Genomic DNA, 21,505 nt, shown 5'->3' on the forward strand with positions numbered 1-21,505 from the left:
TTTGGGCTATGTGATGTATGTTACCGGGTACTGCAAGTTGTAACAGGTAATTTTGTAATAGTTTAAGGGATAATGGCATACGAATGTAACCACCTATGACAAAATGGTTATGTAATATATCCGAAAAATTTACACTCCTATCATCTTCTCCGATTTCCGGCAATACCATTCTTGAATACGTATTAAACCAATATATTTCCATATAAACTCAAAATCGGGAGTTAACAGTAGCTCAAGTATATATAAACTCAATTCTAGTTCCGAAATCAAAATCCACTTGCAATTCAACGAAACAAATCAACCCAAAATCCAATTTAATCTTTCCATATAAACTCAATTCAACATATAAAAATTACATATATCAATAGAGATTATAGAAGATGAACATGAAAGAAAAAACTTAACAACCAACACTCGCAACCACCATAATACCATTTTCCAAATGACACAATCTCCGGCAACACCATTTTCGACGAGTTGCCATATTTTCCAGCGAAGTGTTTGACAGTTGATTTTTGGCTACGGGTTGTGTTGAAATCACAACTGAGTCGATTGGCACCTGTTTCAAGTTCTATTACGAAGTGTATGATTATATCTATATACGAATGTAACCACCTATGAGAATATGACTATGTAATGCAGTGTGGTGACCGGTAACCTTTACAACAGGTAACACGATACATCACATAACCCGAAAAGTGAAAGATATTACATCATATAGCCAACCGAGTAGGTCACTACATTACATAACCATTTTGTCGTAAGTGGTTGCATTCATATCTTATTATCCCTTTATTTAATGTTGGCATAACACAACCTAAAAGGCCAAAATAATGGTCAACTTGGTACCTTCGTCAAAGATTTGGAGATTTTAATATTTGAAATCATGACCGGTCCTGAAAATTAAATACCCATTACAACTAGTGAAAAAATACTTATATCCCTAAAAAATTCAAATATATATATAAAAAAAATGTTTCAAGGTTAACCATTTATCCGTTTTGTTTTTTTTTTTTTTTTAAAGGGGTGCGAGGCCCAAGACAGAGGTCGGGTTTGCCCCTTCCCAGTGCCGTACCTGTTTGAAACAATCCTTGTGCTTGTGAGGTGATGTCAAACAAACTTAGTGTGCTAACTAATGGGTTCATGTGGCTCGTTTTATATATCTTTTGTCGATTTAACATACAAATGAGATACATATGTTACATGTTTTAAACACAAATGAAAAGGCTTACATAAACGTTACACCAAATAATACAATAAGACCATGACACACGTAGCTATTTACTTTTCGCGGCAGAAAGTAGGAGGGTGGAAAAACTGATCTATAAATTAGATATATGAAAGTATAAACACTTGCCAAAGAATACTTCTTTTTGAAACCAGATACTTTTAACTACATGATACAAAAGTTGCTAACCTAATCTATTTTCAACTAGGAAAAGGGAAGTCACAACAAAGAACATGACACCATCAGCTTGGTGACATCTGGCTAACATCGCAACCGGGTATTTATTTCTTGTATAAAAACTCGGGTTTCACACCTTTCTTGTGCCTTTGTCGTATTTCTCTTTTTGCTGCCAAAACAACATCATCTAGGAATCCTCTTTGAGGAAATTCATCTGGCAGGAGACTTTGGTATGTCAAAAACTGTTCTTCGGCTTCTTCCTTTTTATCAAGAAGGCTATAGATGATTCCCTACATAACAACACATTTTTGAATGTCAGTGCATGTGTCTCTCAAGTGATTCTTCAAATTTTTGATACTTACAAAGCAATGAATACAGCATTTGGCAACAAAAGAAGATGTTTTGTAACTCGAAATTAGATTAATTCTTTATACAAAAATTTCCCATATTCTTGTATAATAATGGGTGAGCATATTTGTTTGGCTATGCACTGAGTATAATTAAAACTACCAGCTATAAGATACTCTGAATAGTAATGACCACATTGTATTTTAATACTCTCAATTTGGTCAGCAAGATCTCGCAATATCGTAAACGGAGAGGGATCCCTGTTTAGACTACCCTACCCTGAGAAAATAGAGCCTTTAGCCCTGATGTGTGCGGCCTAACAAATATTCCCGTGGCCGTTTCCTTGACCATCCCAATATGTTTACTACTTTACCAGTGAGATTGAACTTGGGCGCTCTGCTGAGAACTTCAAGACGCCTTACCACTAGGCCACAGGCCACCTTGGAGATGTTTAGGTCTCACAATACCCAGAACGATAAAAAGTGAATCATACTACCATAAACTTGAAAAGTCGATTATTCTAGGCCTTGCCTCAGCTGCCGCAGTTCACCCCTTCCTTCTCTTTGATTTCATTAGAATACCCTGAACCACTAAAGATGTTGCATACACCATAAATTTGGAAAATTGATATTGGTACCACTCTCGCTAATTAATTTACCACAACTGTCTATAAACTACTTGTACAGTATGTTGGGTTACTTGTACATTGTGGTAAAAATATAGAAAAGAATGGGTACCAATATTAGTTCCCTAATGGAAATGTATAGAAGGCAAGTGGTTTTAGTAATTCTCGTATCAATATATATCAGAAACAACTCAGGTGATGCGCACATGAAGGAGTCAACTGAGTCAAGGCGTTAAAGTGATCAACTTTACAGTTGGGTAGTACGTTACACACCCTTGATGCTATGGTAGTGTGGGACCTGATTTAGCATCTAAAGCACACTTTGACTTAATACAAAAGCACTTCATGAGCAGAGTACTTGTGTTCAAAATTCTACTTTGCTACCTCAAAATGAAGTGATTTGACCACTTTTCCCTTGATAAAGTTAGGACTAAAAAGAATCAGCTGTATATGGATATGGAAATGTTAACGTATTGCCACTTAATACTATTAAATTTAATTACATGGTCACTTTTCCTCACGCTCCAATTTTTGCACACTTTTCTCACTCTCTTGCCCAAAACTCACATTTATGTACAACTTTATCCTTACCGAGCACTAGCATAATATCTCTTTAAAAGAGGGCATTTGGTTCAAGTCACTTTGTTTGTTGGCTGGAAAATGCAACATCTGGGAGAAAATAAAGTAATATGAACAACACGTGCCCAAGTAACTTATATAACATGTAAAATATAAGCCAAGCAAACACTTTGCATCACAAAATTGTTGATAAGTGTAAGTAGAGTACTAAAGAGCCAATTAACCAAACATAAAGATACCCTGAACACATTTACACAAATACTTACAATGATGTGAAAATCTTATATTTCTGACTCGTATCAAGTTCAAGCAATCACTTGCATAATGTATATTCACCAAATAAGACAAGTGAATAACTACTGTATTTCTTAAAAAGTTTAGAAAAAAGCTTGAAAAAACATAGTTTCAGTTTAAGTTATCACCAAAAAATGCTAAGAATATTTGATAACTACCAAATGACTTTGGCCTAGTTTAAATGCAGTAAACAAATAAAATATTATTAAGTACCAAGATCTTTGGGTGAATCCTATTAGAGGATTTTATGAACTATGGAGAATTTTACGTCTTCTTACTTATGGATTGGTAGCCATGATAAGAAGTGTCAGGTTACGTGGGAGAATTGGAATGCGTATCCGTTATCGGATGAAGGTTGTTGAGTCTCACTTTCTCTTGTCGGCTGGGTCATGTTTGTATTTAGTTTTTTGCTAAAGCTTGGTCGATTGCTAGTGTTGTCCTCGAAACTTGTATGGGATTGCATCGAAAACACCACGAAGTAAAAACAGGTGGCTCGGCCTTCGTGGGTGAGGTTTTTTCTTTTGTCTCGGGTAACTGTAATTGGCACAAGTTTTTTCAACCTTTTTGCAATCCTCACAGTTAAAGTTTCGAGTAGGTTCTAGATTGTGTAATTAGTTGTATTTCTAGAATATGTATTTTTCTTTTGTCTCGGGTAACTGTAATTGGCACAAGTTTTTTCAATCCTTTTTGCAATCCTCGCAGTTAAAGTTTCGAGTATTCTAGATTGTGTAATTAGTTGTATTTCTAGAATATGTATTTTTTTTTTACGGCTAGTATCTAGCTAGTCCAGTCATTATTTAATAAAGTTTTTAGCCGTTCTAAAAAAAATAAAAAAGCGGCAAGGTAGATATTAGCTTCTATCTTACAGCGTAACATCTTGAGTCTAGTTGAAAACAACATGGCATAATGAAGTATTGCAAACAGCCATTTGAAATATTAATATTATACATAGCTTATCAAAAATGAAACTTTCATATATTTACGCAATCTGAAGGTAACTATATCTTTATGTTACTTAATTACTATGTTCCTCAACTGCCTAGCTCCTCTCAAGGCCCTTTATAACATTCTCTCCTCTTGGAATGTGGTAGAAAACTCTATTTCTAGCCAATGTACTCCTAACTGGTTCCTGCCTAACTTAGCATGAGAAATGTATACTAGATGTAGATTATATTGACGAACGTAGTTCTCATCAGTAGATGATGAAATTACATGAAAAGAAATGCACCTACTACTATCTTTTCCCAATCTTAACAGAACTAGTAAAGCATCATCAGCCAAAACACACACAAATAGTAAATTAGTAATAAATAAAACTATAAGTTCAGAACATAAAAATGAGCACCTGACAAAGATAGGGACGAAAGTCCCTGGGATTCTCATTTATAAGATCTTTGAATAGTTTCAACGCATCATCCAACTCCCCCTGGATAGTGCAGATGAAGGCAAGATAAAATGTTAAAATAAAAAATTAATCAATATATGTCGTCCAAGTATTAGATTACAAAATGGTAAAATGTAAGAAGTATAACTAACAATATTCATTAATAGGGATAAAATTTTGACCTTCACAACATGCATTTGTGCAATTAGTATTCTAATATTCCTTTCATCTGAGACTTTTTTCCTTTGACGAGCAATTTCCAAAGCCTTATTCAGCATCTCAAACACAGCTGGTCCCTCTAGATTCTTATGCATTACCATAGCAAGGCCCTAAAAAGAAAAAAGATAGACACGGTGAAAAATAAAACCAGTAGAGTAACATGTATACCATGAGTTGTCCAAACTAAAAATCCTCTTTTCTCAATCTAGATGAATCCGCATGCAATACTACGAACTTTGCACACCAAACTTCAATCCACCTATCTACTTTCAACCATCATATATATCAATTTGATTTAAACATATATTATACCAAGACCAAAGTTATTGCTAGATTAAATCTTGTTTGAAATATCATAATCCATAAATCCACAAGCTTAATCTAACTAATGAGACATAGCAAACAATAGAAAAACTTGTACTTAACCATGAACATACCACATCAAACTAGATAAAAAATTATACAAGTGTACTCTAGGTTAATATTATACAAACAGTCAAACATAAAAGCTTGTACTAGTAGGGCATTCCACAAAAAACGTTGTTATGATACTCTATATAATCTTGAATATACCGATCAACGTAACCACTTAAAAGATAGTAAATCATAGTGACCAAAAAGACCCTAGTAAGTAAAATCAACAAACAAGTACAAGTTTAGATACAGACACAGAAATAAACATCCAATTAAACAAGGACAAGTTTTAATCTTGATACAGCTAGAACGCTCGGAGTTTGGGCTTGAGTAGTTCAATAAAGGCTCGACTCAGTTACAACCCCAACCTCCCCCATACCTCATCACATACGGGATTGGGTATCGTCGTTGTTGTTGTCACAGTTAAACTTTGTTAAACAAAAGTGAGAAATAACCAAAAAAAAGAAGTATACATACATGCAAAGCTCTAAGCAAAAGGGGTCTTTCTTTCAAAATATTTCTGAACAAATTCTTAGCTTTACCATAATCACCAATCATCTCATAACACAAAGCTTGCAAAAGCCTCCACTCAACTTCTTTAGGCTCAATAACAATTAATCTCTCAACATACTCAACAGCCTCTTTAGTTTTCCCTCTTTTCATTTTCCAATGAAACACAGATTTCAAAATCTCAACATCTTTTGGATTATCTTCCACTAACTTCATATACATCATCTCTTCCTCATCAACCTCTTGACTTTGACTTTGGCTTTGGGTTTGACTTTGAGTTTGAGTAGTTTGTGCTAATACAGGTTTCTTGTTGAAAAACCCCATGAAAATGAATGACCCAACAAGTAAAAAAACAATCTTTTCTGACAAAATCTTGGTGATTCCTTTGTGGGGTGGATGTGTAGAGATGATTAAGGGGTACTTTGAGATGGGTTTGTTGTAAAATGTGATAATTGAAGTGGGTTTTGAAGAAAGGTTGAGAATTGGATTGAAATGAAGAAGAGAATGTTTATGAGAATTGGGAAATTGGTGAATTTTTGTGGGATAATGGAGTGATAAAGTGTTGATAGAACAAGCTGCCATTTTAGTGTGACAATTCAAACCCTAAACCCTGAAACTCAAATTCAATTAATCGAATTTATGCAAATGAAGCCAGAAACGGGGTTTTACGCACAGTTTCAAACTTTCAATTAAATTTTGAGAAAATTACATTTTTGGTCCCTTAAGTTGGAAAGATTTTCAGTTATTGCCCTTAAGTGAATTAATTACAAAAAAAACCTTGAAGTTGGTCAACTTTTTCACTTTGCACTCCGTGAACAAACGCCGTCTACTTAGTCCGTTAAGTGAGGGGCAGCTTTGTCATTTCGTTGTTCTTCTTGTTCTCGTTCAACACCAGCAACCATCATCATCATTGTATTCATATACAATCAAGACCAACAATAACATATTTCCAGATTTAATCCAAATCCAAATCAAATAAATACATTCTTACATATCTATATCACACATCTATCCATCCATCAAAAATTTAACCCAAAATTTAGATCTATGTATATATTTCACCAATACAAAAACCAACAATAGGAATAATTATAATTATATTTTCACAAATATATAGTTAACATCACTTAAAACTATATAATTAAAATAAAAAAATATTAGCCAAGATTTTTTTTTTTTTCAGATCTGAATATTGGGTATTCCGGTGAGAGATCGAAGAAAAAGAAGAAGATGGAGAGGGAGAGGGAGGGCAGAGATGGTGGTAAGACGATGATGATGGTGTAAAAATAGGGAGGAAAGAAACAATAGTAGCCCAAGATCGAGGACTGGTGAAGACTCAGGCAGATTTGCAAAGCGAAATCTCATAACACCAAATTTTATGCCACCGTTAGTGATGCGATGTGTTTGTTTTCGGATTCAACCACGATCAAGTAATGTGTTTACTTTCTGGTGTTGTGAAATCTTGAATTTTTTTGGTATTATCTCATTAATGAAGTCCACATATCTTTTAAATGAAAAGTAAGTGTTGGTGGTTTATTCTCACAAGTCAACAAATGTTAGGAATGAAAAAACAGAAATATGTGAGTCGTGGATTGTGGCCTTGTTGGATGAATACCCATCAAGTTACATGTATATTATATATGTTAGGGATAGAGATGTGTTTTTGTTTTATAAGGTTTTTTTTTATTGAAAATGATTAGCTAGTGAAAGGATGAATGTGCTGATGATTTTGAGTATGGAAGAAGAAGGAGGAGAACAATGACGAATATGCCCCTCGCTTAACGGACCATATAGATGGCGTTTGTTTGCGGAGTGAAAAGTGAAAAAATTGACCAACTTCAGGGGTTTTTCTGTAAATAATTCACTTAAGGGCAATAACTGAAAATCTTGCTAACTTAAGGGACCAAAAATGTAATTTTCTCTTAAATTTTTTTTCCCCAATTTTATAGTATCCGGATAAAGTAGCCATGAGTGTGATAGCCAAATTCCTTATTCGTATGGGCTCCGCTCTTGAATTTAAAAGTTCATCGAAAGTATATCTAATAACATCTCTAATGAAAGAGCATGACAAGAACACCCATATAATTTTTATAACTTATCGATATGTGGTTTTTGAGATAAAATATTTTGAATGAATTAGAGAAATAAAATGTTTTATGGAAGAGAAGGAAAAAAAAATGAGTGGTTGGGATTTGGAGAGAGAGAGAAATGATTGGTTGAGATTTAAGGGTATTATAGGTATATTACGTAGAGATCTTTAAATTAGTGAATAAGGAAGAATGGTAATTTAGGTTTGTAATTTGAAATTTAGAAAAAGAGAATTCTCTATTAGTAAAGATAAATATAATTACATCTGATTCTAACTTTGGAACTTAAAATATATCTCAAAATACATGAGAAAAACAAGTTCATTGAAGTATTATTGAACTAAATAATTAGATGGATCGCGTATGACACCTGAAATATATTATATATTACCTTTTTTATACAAACATTGGAAAATACGTTCATACAATACTCAAACTTGCATTTTTTCAGTTGAACCTAACCCATGAATATGAATGATGTAAATTTTAAAATTGGTAATATTTATTGTAAATTACACATGATACACGTGGGTATAGTCCGAGTTAAAAAATGAAAGTTTGAATATGATTCAAAAGAATAATATATGGTATAATTCGGATACCATCCGTATAATTTACTCGAATATAAGTGGAAAGCACGAAAACCATAATGGTATATAGTTTCATCTAAGACTAGCTTTGTACCCGCGCTATGCGGCGGGACATAGGAAAAAAATGATAGTTAAGTAATGGTACCGTGTTATTATATGAATGTATGATTCAACTCAAGTGTTTCTTAGTCCGGCTGAAAGTGCAAACCGCCGTTGTTGTTTTAGAGTGAGCAATTTTTACGTTGATTTATTATTAAATTTAGTAACACATGTGTGTTTTTTTGGTATACTATGTGAGCAACTGCGGGGAAGGGAAAAGACACGCGTAAGGGTTTTTTTTAAGGGTATTTTTGGAATTTTAGGGATAAAGTGTTTGATGTTAGTATAGATTAAAAGGGTAAATTAGAGATTTTAAAGGTAGAGTGTTGAATTTTGAGAGAGGGAGTTTGTTTATATAGATAGTATAGATAGCTTTAACGGTCAAATCTTGTATCTACCTAAACTATTACACCAACCAATATAAACAAAAATGATTCATCTTCTTCTCTAGGCACATGTTATTTTCTACACACATACATCTTTTGTATTTCTGCCCGACGTTACCGTCTGTCTAAAATTAAAGGTTTTTCCGGCAGATCTATGGCTATAACGAAGATTCATGGCTGTTTCCATCTTGTCCTTAGAGTGTAATGAAGATCTATGGTTGTTTCCATATATCGTCAAGGTAATCTTCGACAGTCTGAACAACCATGGCGGTCGGCGGTGGTGGATGTTGACGGTCCTTTTTCCGTGATGGTGGTGGATGGTGATGAATATCAATATCCGGCAGTAAGAGGCCAAACATGACGACTAATCATATTAGATATCTTATTATTTTGGTTTTTAGTTGTTGAGGGTTTCTTAGTAAACATGAGGGAATTCTATTGGAATGTGAAACATTCACATTCAATGGCTATTTGGAAAGAATTCCAAATTCAGTGTTTAAAGGAATTTGTTGGAAAGTTTGAAATTCCAATTTCATCATATATCCAATCAAACATGGTTACGAATGGAATTCAAATTATAATTCCAAGGAATTCTTGAGAATTCCCTATTAGTGCTAATAATTCAAATAATAGTTACATATATTAACCTAACATTTCTTGCATCTAATCTACAAAACAAATTCCTACTTTCTTTCTATCTGTAACAAAATCTATCTACTAGATAGCTACCCTTACTTAGAATAACACCATTAAGCTAACTAAAACAAGTAAAAAAGTTATCCCTTGATGCTTATTGGTTGCACCACTCATTAACTCAAGAGGGAAAAGACACTCTTGGGTAGAATAATTTTTTTTGGTAAGCTTTGCAGCCCCATTGAAATCACAAGCCTCCACACTTTGTTCATTCATTTGAAAATACATATTGAATGCATATGATACATTCTTATTTGCACTAAGTTTATTGCATGTTGATCCATACGAAAGACTAGTGCAATCACCCCTACTACATGCATAATCCATTGCAGCCTTCAATCTACCCATATCCCTCATATCTTCATTCAAAACACACCATTGATGATCTAAATACTTCACATTTTTCGCACCCACCGGCATCTTTTCATTACCTTGTCCCGAAAAATCTATAGCAAACTTTGGTTGTCCATCATACCGAAAAATCCCCCAGTGACGCTCAAAGTAACCTGGTGCGACACTTTTTTGGTTTTCGTCTGTTAAACTAAAAAGATAAACTTCAATGTAACCAGGATGTAATGGGGTTCCTTTGTTTGTTGCTAGTTTCTTTAACAATCCATCATAGAACTTTTGTGCAATTTTTACATTGGCTTGTTTATGGCCATCTGTTGGCCATCCTATTTCTCCTACAACGATTTTAAGCTTGCGTACGCCGGCTTTCTTTAGAGAATACGTTAATGTGTCAAGGTTAGCGTCTAACATATTCGTGTATCTAATGTTTCCGTCTTGAACACCTTGTCCCCCGCCATCAAAGAAAGCAAACTCCATTGGAAAATCATCGTTTTCGTAGAGGCTAAGGAAAGGGTATATGTTTACCATAAAAGGGCAGTTGTTTTGGTCGAGAAATCTCGATATTTGAACCATTACATCTCTGATATCTTGCCTGAAATTTCCTGCTGATGGCCCTTGTGAACCAGAATCATAAACATCTGCATTTTGAGGAATTGTGGATTTGATTTTTTTTCCTAGCCCAGCTTCATTTAGTGCCTTTTGTACGTTTTTTAGGGCTGGAAAAATAGTTTTCTCAAAGGCTCCTTTGTATGCTTTCAAAAATGGTTCATTTCCAACTGCTATATACCTGTATTATGTATTCATCATTGATGTATATATCTATATATATATAAACATATATGAGGATATATCATACCCTGAAGCAAGAATTTTTTTTTTTTTTTTTTTTGAACTATTGGGAATATGATTAATTGATTGTGAAAGGAAAAGTAGGGGGTTGCCTATTTGCAATATTTTCCAAACATATTACACACAAAAATTGTTTCTTTGCAGTGCAAAGTCGTGTATATATAAACAGTATGCATAAAAAGCAGGCATATATTGTCGATCATCTTACTTGATATTAACACCTCCATGATCACGCAAATGATCGGTAACATTTTCCCTAACATAATCTTGGACAGCATCATAATCCTTGCTAAACTTTTTGAGATGAAGGTTAGGGATACCGAGCATGACTTCTATTCCTGTCCCAGCAAAGTGGCTAACGGTCCAATGGTCTGAATCAAAAAGCTTCACCTTCTTGATCTTATTGTCTTTAAGCATTTGGACGATATACTTAGGATCCAAGGGTGTTGATGCTTGAGTACCCCAATTCACGCCTAGACCATTTACGCACGTAATGGTGGCTAAAAGAAACCAATGGTACGCCCATATGATCAAGACCATGGCTCGAGCCATGGTTCGAGAGAGTCCACCAATATTTGTTGAGGCTACTAAAAAAGGTCAAGATGGGTGGACCAAATGTGTTCAATTTTGCAGCCTATGGTTTGGATAATCACAAATTTAGTGGAGATAAATGTAGATTAAGTTAGACAATCACAACTTTTTCTCAGGGTATTGGACTCAAATGAATGGCTTGTTTTTAGTTTCCTTGTATACAAAGTTTGAATGATCATAATTAGTTTTTGTTTCTTAATATAGTATGTAAACCTAAATTCAACCCTACTAGTTAAAAGAAAAGGATCGAGATAATCCTTCGAATTTTATTAAAAACTAAGCGCTACCTTATTATGATGTGTGAAATATCTAATTAGCTTTTAGTTTTTAATTCTAAAAAAACTAATAATCTTATATAACTTTTTAAATAGTAGAAGTGACAGTTAAAAACGAAATGAATGTGTTTAAAAAGTAATGAAGAATTAAATGGATGTCCCATCATTGTCACAACTCACAAATGACCCAAGGTTCTTATTCATCAAGAACATCTATTGCCTGTTGAAATGTGTCAAACAATGCTAGAAATATAGACTCTCCAAGTCTAACAATGTTTAACATCTCTTTCATATCTTGCATTCTTAGCAAGCTTGTTTTGCATGTACTCATGTAGATGTTATCGAAGTGTATTCAAACAGAACACCCATTATATATAGATACACTCTTAACTATCCCTTATCTTTATTCATACAATCTAACTACTACTTTTATTTGATCTCGAGAAAGATATATCGAAGATGGTTACAGGTGTCAAGACAATCAGTGTGATTAGCATCGTGATTTTGCTCTTTGTTTCAACATCAATGGCTGTACCTTGCTGCGATGGACAGTACACTTCCTGCTGCAAATCTGGTGATGTCGTCAATATTACTACTTTTGCCAATGTCACTACTTTTGCAAAGGTGGTTGGTCGTAAGGGTGCAGCGGAGAAAAATGTGCCTCTCGCTGAAGTTAATAACTAGTTGCCATTTTCAAACTTGATCACTCCAGTTATTGCCCCAAATACTTTTAAATATGTCATTTGTATTGGTTATTATGTTTGTATTTTCCTTTATGTATCTCTCTTTCATGTGATAAGTTTGGGGGACTGGAGTGTTGAGCTTTTCCTATGCAAAACTTAATGGATATGAATGTAGGAAAAATGAAACTCAATAAGCACTGGCATTGTGTCAATAGGATGAAATCCTTCTAAAGTTTCAAGTAATAGACCTGATCTTCTAAAATTCTTGTCTTACCTTTGTAGCATGAAAACAATATTGACTCATATATGAGTTATAATATAAAGACTCTACCTCCAAGGATCACACAGCAGACAAATCAGTTCGTCGACCAAAAATTATATGATGCCGTTTTGGTCACTCAATCTAACTAGCTAGATACTTTTGTGACTTATCAGTTGGAGTTAAAGGCGAATAGCTAATGAAGTCGATTATCAAAAACCACAACGAGGGAGTTTCATATAATACATTATCGGGTTTTATTTTACTCTTTTCTGACAATACAAATATTCAAACACAATAACCTAGGTTTACAGTAAACAGGAGTTAATGCTTCGATCTAATGCTACACAATACTCTGTTGTACATGTAAGAATGATACATAGAAAATAGGAGTAAAGTAATGGGAGTTGTTACAACATTCACTATGGTTCCCTTATTAGCCAATCACCAAAATAATATTTAGTTCATGTTGCTATTAGCGAATAGGTCGATGCTACCTATTTGAAACCGTGAAGTAGCTAGTCCATCACGAACAGATAAAAACCGTAACCTGCCATTTCAAAAATTATAAACACAATGAAAGATACTTGATATAATATTTGCTTTGCTCATAGCACGTTTATTTATTAGAACACTATACCTTAGTAGGGTAAGGTTAATGTGAGAACCAAAACATGGGTGAGAACCGTGAAAACCACTAATTTCCCTCTCTCTTTCTCCTTTTTGGGGTGGTTTTTTAATTTTTTAATAATTAATTTTTTATTTATTTATATTATTTTTATTTTCTTTTAATAAAAACCCATTTCAAAAAAAATATATATAATAATAAATTTGAAAAAATCATATGGGTTACATGTTGAAAACATATGGGATATGGATTTGATAGACGGCGATCCAAGAGATGGTGGCGGTTGGATATGTTACGGTTTTTTAGTGGTTCTCACGGTTCTCACAATTATTTTGGTTCTCACTTGATCACTTCACTACCTCAGTATTTAAATCAGGTAATGTGCACTTATCTTTTTGCTATCTATAAGCTGACAATTCCGGGTACATTTGCCTAGAGGTAGGCAAATGTACCAGGACTCTAGAGGTGGCAAAATCTGCACTCATCTTTTTTCTATCTAAAAGTTGACACTTCCTGACAAATTCGCCTAGAGGTAGCAAACTTAGCTAGTCGGGTGGGTTGCGTAGCACATCAAAGGGGTCAAATTTTAGTAAGTTGATCCCTTTGATTTTATGAATTATTTATGTCATAACTATCATTAAAAAACTATTTTATCACAGCAAAAAGTTTATCTATTCGAATTAAATGATTTAGTAATTTAGGATGGTGAAAACATTCAACTAACACTTTGAGGAATTCGAAATGTCAATGGGTTGGAAGTGCCACCTCTGCATTTGGCAATGGAAACAAACTTGGAAGTCAAATCACCATTTTCTTTGGCAAAAAATGAAGGACAAGTCGAAAAAAAGTAAACAAAACACAAGGTGAAATGGTGAAATTCTTGTAGCAGAATGACCTAACACTCACTTCCCGTGAAAGATTTGAACCAAACATATGTTTCTTCTAGTAAGTTCAGAAGAAATACCTGAATATATTGGCAGAAAATCCCTGCAACTTGACTTTGTATGCTTTTCTCTGGAAACGATTGTTGAACATCTGAGAGGTTTGTTCATCTAAAACATGCCAGCTGGAACCACCATCATCACTGCCTTCAATCACCCTGCACAAAATATACTGGTCATTTTGTAATGATTTTATAACTAACAGTGGGCAAAGCTAAATTAAAATATTAGATGGTCAAAAAAGAATTGACAGCCATTGTTGCAATTTGTGTTAGTGCATCACAAAGAGATTTACTTTTTTGACAGGATCATGCATATTCTCGTAATGTTATTATTAGCAAAAGCTTGTTTTTTGGAATTCATTAGAACCAAAACACGTAATCCAGGATTTCTTTGATGCAAGCACAAGTGAGCGTGTATTCACGCGCACACACACACACATACACACATGTTTATCTTTCCTTCATCTAAAGTAAAACACCCCTCTTATGCATCACATACCAGTCCTTTGGATCCCTTTCTGGCGCATCATTGGCCGACATTAGTTCATATGAGCACAATTCATAGGCCTGGTCCCCTATCCCTTTGTATATTAACCAACAACCTGAAATATTGAATCCTCCAATTACTGTATGCACCAAGAGTTCAAAATGGAGACTATAACCAAAAAAAAAACATAGGTTGATATTGCAGTACATATTCACTGTACAGACATCAAATTTTTCATCATCATACAAGGTTTTGTTAATAGTTCACAAAGACAAGAGAGCTTTACCTTTGGCACCATTTGGTTCTTCCCATTTTGACAAACGGGTTCCATCAAAAGCTGATGTCGCCTGAAAATTTTCAATTTAAATGAAAGAAACTCATCAAACAAAATAAATGGACTGACTTGTTACAGCTTACTTACAATCCCGAAAGGAAGCTCCTCCCCGCTTGCAAGAACTGAACCAGAACATATTCTGTTTAGCTTTAGTAGAGGCCAAGAAAGAGACAGTTTACTTAAAGTATCACACTTGTTTATGTGATAGATCACATCATCAAGGGCATGAAATACAACAGGTAATGCAAGGGAGGCTTTTACAGGATCATCTGCTAAAAAAATTTCAACTTTTCCATTCGCTTCTTGCTTGCTTTTCAAAGAAAGAGCATCAAGCATTGGATTAAAAGACGCCAAGAGTTCACGAATTAGATCTAAATCGATAACAACTTTCCTTGTTTTAAACGGACTTTTTTTGAGATCTGCCAAAACCGTTCTGATTAAACGAAGGGCTTCAAGAGCTTTATGTTTGGAAGAAAACTCTACCAACCGAGAAATGAAAGGAGAGAATGCATTATAAATTCTTGAAACATGTTCATCTACACATTTACGAACAGGGCAAGATGATGAACTTAATGAATCTGAACCAATCTCAGATCTTAATGTGCGCCATTCCTTGTCCCCACTTAGTCTTCCTGGTAAGGATAAAGAATCGTTATCTTGGGAGTGTATATATTTATTGAGCTCTTCTACTTCATTACGGTCGCGTTCTTCAAGCACAGGCATCACTGATGTCAAGTTCCTTCTACATTCTCTTGTTAGATTTCCAAGAATGTTGGATACAGCGGCTTCTGTTGTCATGTTTCGGCGAGATAGAACCTTTGACATAGTCATTGTTGGTCAAAACAGCAAAAAGTAGCACATGCATCTGCAAATTTGAAGAAACAGAAGTTGTTGGATGATTATTGTGGTTACCTCATGCCACTTTCTGGTGTAACGTCTAGTGACATCATGGACACCGTCTTTTGCAATAGCAATAGCATAGTTCAATTTCTTGTTCCACCTTAAACGAATAATTGAAACATACAGGATAAATATTCAAGTCTAACAAAATAGTTAGATACTGATTCGTGAAGATAGGCAGCTGACAAGATGCACATGCTGGATTACAGGTCAAATGGTTTGGGCTAACGTATACCAAGTGAGGTAAGGTTGACATGCCAAAACATATGAAGAAATTTTTGAAAATATGTTATATAGATAAAAAAATTTATTAGAGCAACAACCTAAATCTTTGGAATTAAATGATAAAGAACTCTTTGAGATAAAAAAGACCAAATCAAACCATTCATAACTAGCTGCGTCTATATGGCCACCTCTACTGATGTGCAAAATTATTAAGAAAGTACCCTTTTTCATATAGTAATGGGGTATCATATATTCCTTCACAGGGATCAAGATGCATCCATCTGCAACAGACACATCAAAATTTAAACAGAGAATTAAATACTAGACACTTGATGTTAGTTAAGTCAAATTACCGTCCCAAGAATATTGAATAGCACTCTGTCCACACATGATCAGTGAAATCCAGTATCTGAGAAGGAAAGACGTGCAAAAGTTAAAAAAAAAATACGAGTAGAAACTTAGGCAAACTAGTAAAGATAAAATACCAACTTTACTGATCCATATAATAAAGAAAACAGACTTTAAATATAAAATTTCCACGCTTATATTTTTTGACCATTTTGCCACAGTTGAAGTTATATAATCGTTAGAGATTTATTTTTCACATCATTTCCTCAATATCACTCTATACATTATAAATTGTCATTCTTTTTGAAACAGATTCTTATTTTAATATCCCATATCCTTGACAACTTTTAAGTGTGGTTGGATTTTCATTTTAGGAAAGCGAACTGGTCATGTCCCAGCCTTTATGAGAAAATGAGAAAACTAACAAGTTCAAACATTCCAATAAACATTGACAACTCTACTTCCATAAAGGAAGTATTAAACGCCAACAATATAGAGCCATTACAGGTTATAGCTTAAAACCCATATATTACAACCCTTTCGTCATATCACAACCGAGCTACAATTTCTTAGTAAGAACAAAATTGGCCTCAACTTTTCTGCATTACCAGATAATTTCTGAACTATTAGTTGGTGTCAATACCACATAAGTCTAACACGTTTACCAGCAATAAAGCTTCAAGTGCAAGCAAAATAGTATAGCAGAAAATCTTACCAAACGAGTTTCATAGCCAAAAGAGCGACAATAGAGTGAAAAGCAATTGGCCCACTCCCCACAACGCCCCTTCTTTGTTTCAAGAAGCTGCACCATGAAAAGATGCTATGAGCTATAAGAATCATATATTCTTGAAAAGCAGAAAAGGAAAAAAGGTTGTGTACCTTAGTAGGGTCATTATACCGTGGGAAACGAGTGATTCTTGAACATGCCTTACAACTGTTGCAGATAAGAAATATACAAGAAAATGAACAAAAAAAAAAAAACTGATGCAATCAAGAAAGTTATCACTTATATTCTAATACAACAAGATACTTTGATGAATAACTTTTAATAGTTAATCACAAGATTGATGTTGAAATTTGATATTCCACTTTAGATAAAAATAACTTTGGTCAATTAGTCAACTACATAAACTAACATACATCTATAACAATGTCGGTTCCCCCAAACAAAATTTATCCTAACTGGCTAATATATATTACTATTATTTAATGAAAGGCAAAGCCTTACACTCCTAAACACCCATAACATATAGCTTAATTTCAAATGGAGCAAACAGAAATATCCTGCTTCAAGATGGTGGTGATTCACTAATTGGTACAACATGATATGTCACTGCTCTAAACAACCTATCTGAATATATGTAATATAGCATACAACTAATAATTAGATGGAAAAAAATGTAGAATCTGCATTTATCTGCTTAGATATTGATCCAATTAATTGTATTTGGGTAAAAATGAAATTCAACATTTACCCCTCCCAAATAAGAAAAACAATGGTTTCCTTCTCGGTATGTCCCAACACCCAAGACGATACAGCAATTAACAAACATTTTATATTAACAAAGATTCAAACATCTTATATTCATTTGGATAAACATGTCCTGAAAGACGAGTAACAAAAGACGTAGATATTAAGTATATAAAAATGTGTTTCTGGATTTTATACGTTTAAGCAGAACACGGTATCTCCATGTACCAGAGCAGATTAAACATAGAAAATCCATATACTTGATAGTTTTTCAGAGTATTAAACAGTTATTGCTTAGTTATTCTATTACAGGAAACGAAAAGATCTAAGAAGGTGTGAGCCCGTATTCCTTTTAATACCTTTTTGTATCCCTCATGGTAAAAAGTAGTGTTTATATGTCCTGTACAATAAGCACATAACCTAGAAATGCAAACTACAGATGCAAACAAGAACTCAAAATATACCTAGTTTATAAAAAGAAATCATTAAAGTCATCAAAGAAGTAAGATCGTATAGAGGATAGATCCTTTTTCTTCTCACATACCGGTAAAGTTCTACTCGAGAAGCTCCATAGGCACTCTCTGACGAATTTGCTACACCCATTCCTTGATTGACAGTTTCATTGCCACAACCTTCACAGGGAGGCGAATTCACCCACCTACAATTGTTAAATCATAATGTTGAAATGACAAGTAACATAACTTTACAATGTATGAATATAACTAATTGTCATCCGCAGTGAGCAGCTTAGGACTCGTTAAACAGAAAATTTTGACCAACTCAAGAAGATATTTACTTGTATTACGGAGACACCGCATAAAACTAAAAGCATAAAGAAAGAAAGAAACTGCTCAGTGCCGCCTTCCGCGGGTTTTGAGCCCCAATACCTCAACGGTGTATGGGGGAGGTTAAGATGTAGGCAGACCTTACCTCTACCTAAGTAGAGAGGCTGCTTCCATTTTCTACCTAAATGGTAGAAAAGGCCCCCCAACCTTTGCATGGGATGAGGATTGAACCCATGATCTCTGTCTCCAGAGGCCAGGGTGTTTACCACTGATCCAACCATGCTGCTTATAAAACTAAAAGCATGATAAAGGTTAATGCTAAGCAAGTTTTTAATATATATATATATATATATATTTGATGTATTACTCCTGACATAATTTATTTCTTCAATTGAATCTGGCAGTAAATATGTAAAGATATGCCCTTGGATATAAGAATGCCACCAAATATTCTCAATTCCTTCATCATTATACAGAATTCAAAAGTCGAGGGCAGAAAGTAGAAACCATACTTAAAGGTCTGTTTGAACCAGTAAAGAAGTTGCAGCAGGAATGCATGATCACGTTCACTTTTGGATGGATTGAAGTTCCCCTCCTGAAGACAAAAGGCATACTTGTAAATTTAGATACAAAATTACTTAATATGCCAGATTAACGTTAATAAATGCCTAAGAAGTCAGATATCAATATAGTTCCTGTAATCTTCAGCTAAAGTTAGTTTTTCTATGTCAAATGTGTCGATGAAATATTCTAATGTTAATTTTATGATATACTCCTATATAACTTATCTTATGCTGAAATGGCAAACTAACTCCTAAAATAAACACAACATCATCATGAACACATATGAATAGTAACTAGCAGGAAGTTAATTGTTTAATCCTGATTAGAATTACTTAATGAAGCTCAATCGCCATTTAATATTCGTATATCTAGTTAAAACGTCTACTATTATATGGGAACAAGATATCTACTTTTGTACAGTCGAACTTGAAAGTTATTTCACAACAATAAAAAGATGAAAATCAACCTTAGCTAAAGCAACTAATGCTTTCTCTTCAAGATTGTCAACAGGTACTGTTTTCCTTGCCGCTTCCTGCCGATGTGGATCTTCGTACTATATAATTACACATGACATCAGACCTTTAATTTCAATCACATCATGTTTATCATATGGAAATATTCGCCGGAAATTACCAAAAGAACTTGATCGATATAAGGCCGAAGTCTTAGTTCAAATTCCCTATTGTCTCCACTAACAGCAAACTGCTGAAACATTAATGCTTCTTCTTCTGCCTGTAATCATTGTCAATAGATCATATCATAAATCATATAAGCCAAAGTTAAAAGAGCAAATGTCATAAAATAGTTGTGTGCTTTGGCATGTAATCCGTTACTAACGTTACATTTTATTCTATTTATTTATTCTGAATAAAATCATAATCAAATGGCGTAATCTGGAAAACATAACTTATGAAAAAAATTCCACTATCATCAAAGTGGTGGGGCGTTCGATAGCTAGCCTGATGAGTAAACGGCCTAATCATAATGTTTTTTGATATCCTTTATTCTTAAACTGCATTGAGATTATTAGGAAAAACAAAAAGAAAGCTCAAGGCGATCTACCTAACGAATTACATCAAAAGGAAAGGATTTAAAACACAATTTTCCCATCTAAAACTTATTTTACGATTTCCATACCAATTGAAAGAATAAGAAACAATATACTCAAAAATGTTCTCTAAAACAGCACCTTCCAGCTAAAAAATGAACTTTTCAAACCTGCCATATATTCATTTCGACATATTCCAAGAAACAACATAACTTCATAGTAAAGATAGTGTTTTTCGTAACGATACCTGCAGCATTCGAGCTAGTTCTTCATCAGATTTAACAACCTGAGATTCCAACTTAGGGGCACTATCAATTTCATCATTTTCATCATCAATGGAAACTAACCGAAGCTTATCGGAAATCGAAGCAAGATCAGAGTCATCCGAAACAATTCGATCACTCCCATCATCAGGGTCACATCCAAATATCTTCAAGTACATATAATTCCAACTAATCAACAACTAATTAATCATAATTATACTAATAACAATAATAATTAACAAGTGATTAAAGAAAGATATAGAGAATAAAAGGAAAAACCTTTTGTTGATCAGGAGGAACAGCAGTGAGGGAAAATAACTGAAATTTGAAAACTTCAAAACCATCTTCAGTGTCATAATCAATATCCAAGTTTGAATCTTTGTGAAAGACTGTGAACTTTCTGGCCACCATTTTTATTATTATTGGAAATTTCAGGGGGGGAGATCAGAGATGTATCTTTCTTTCACACAAAGTAAAGAAAAAGAATATAATAATTAAAATATGAGAATGAGAATGGCAATGAAAGTAAGAAAAGAACACGATTCGAGTGAAATATGGTACACCCAGTTTGCAAATTCGATTCGGTTCGATCTTGTTTTCTTGTCTTTCATTCTACTGCTCTAAACCATAAATGGTTGTTGACTTTCAAAAATAAAAAGTCAAACAACCTTTTTTTTAGAACAATAGAAAGAACAAACAAATATATAAAATGACGAAGTTAATTTATACTCCCTTAATAAGCAAATTACCCAACCCCTCTTTTAACACCTCTATCTTTAAAATGTCTTTTATGCCCTCCTAATTTACACTATCCTATTTTTTCTCCATCACGCTCATTACACACACATACGTTCATCCGATTTCTGATTTT

General features: G+C 34.0%; 3 protein-coding genes across 4 annotated transcripts; all 3 read right to left on the minus strand.

Moving 5' to 3' along the window:
• Positions 1-1,309: 1,309 nt before the first annotated feature.
• Positions 1,310-6,822, minus strand: LOC122590321 (protein SLOW GREEN 1, chloroplastic). Its single transcript, XM_043762638.1, has 4 exons — positions 5,746-6,822; positions 4,818-4,964; positions 4,597-4,677; positions 1,310-1,695 (listed from the first exon to the last, which is right to left on the minus strand). Exons 1-4 carry the CDS (start codon positions 6,358-6,360, stop codon positions 1,510-1,512), a joined length of 1,029 nt encoding a protein of 342 aa, XP_043618573.1. The 5' UTR covers positions 6,361-6,822; the 3' UTR covers positions 1,310-1,509.
• A 2,814-nt stretch (positions 6,823-9,636) lies between these two features.
• LOC122590105 (glucan endo-1,3-beta-glucosidase 8-like) lies at positions 9,637-11,449 on the minus strand. Its single transcript, XM_043762440.1, has 2 exons — positions 11,039-11,449; positions 9,637-10,768 (listed from the first exon to the last, which is right to left on the minus strand). The coding sequence occupies exons 1-2, from the start codon at positions 11,380-11,382 to the stop codon at positions 9,676-9,678; spliced, it is 1,437 nt and encodes a 478-aa protein (XP_043618375.1). The 5' UTR covers positions 11,383-11,449; the 3' UTR covers positions 9,637-9,675.
• Positions 11,450-12,871: 1,422 nt separating this feature from the next.
• Positions 12,872-21,218, minus strand: LOC122588411 (peptide-N(4)-(N-acetyl-beta-glucosaminyl)asparagine amidase). Of its 2 annotated transcripts, none has more exons than XM_043760518.1 (16): positions 20,914-21,218; positions 20,619-20,801; positions 19,957-20,055; positions 19,790-19,876; positions 19,272-19,354; positions 18,519-18,632; positions 17,383-17,437; positions 17,219-17,305; positions 16,509-16,564; positions 16,377-16,436; positions 15,943-16,030; positions 15,118-15,846; positions 14,983-15,043; positions 14,709-14,811; positions 14,231-14,365; positions 12,872-13,188 (listed from the first exon to the last, which is right to left on the minus strand). In XM_043760518.1, the coding sequence occupies exons 1-16, from the start codon at positions 21,043-21,045 to the stop codon at positions 13,098-13,100; spliced, it is 2,163 nt and encodes a 720-aa protein (XP_043616453.1). In that variant the 5' UTR covers positions 21,046-21,218; the 3' UTR covers positions 12,872-13,097. The 2 variants fall into 2 exon arrangements, with proteins under 2 accessions (XP_043616453.1, XP_043616454.1); XM_043760519.1 differs by having other exon boundaries at positions 20,619-20,823; positions 20,914-20,986.
• Positions 21,219-21,505: the final 287 nt, after the last annotated feature.

This window comes from Erigeron canadensis, chromosome 2 (genome assembly GCF_010389155.1).
Source record: "Erigeron canadensis isolate Cc75 chromosome 2, C_canadensis_v1, whole genome shotgun sequence".
In the NCBI taxonomy this organism is placed as follows: domain Eukaryota; kingdom Viridiplantae; phylum Streptophyta; class Magnoliopsida; order Asterales; family Asteraceae; genus Erigeron; species Erigeron canadensis.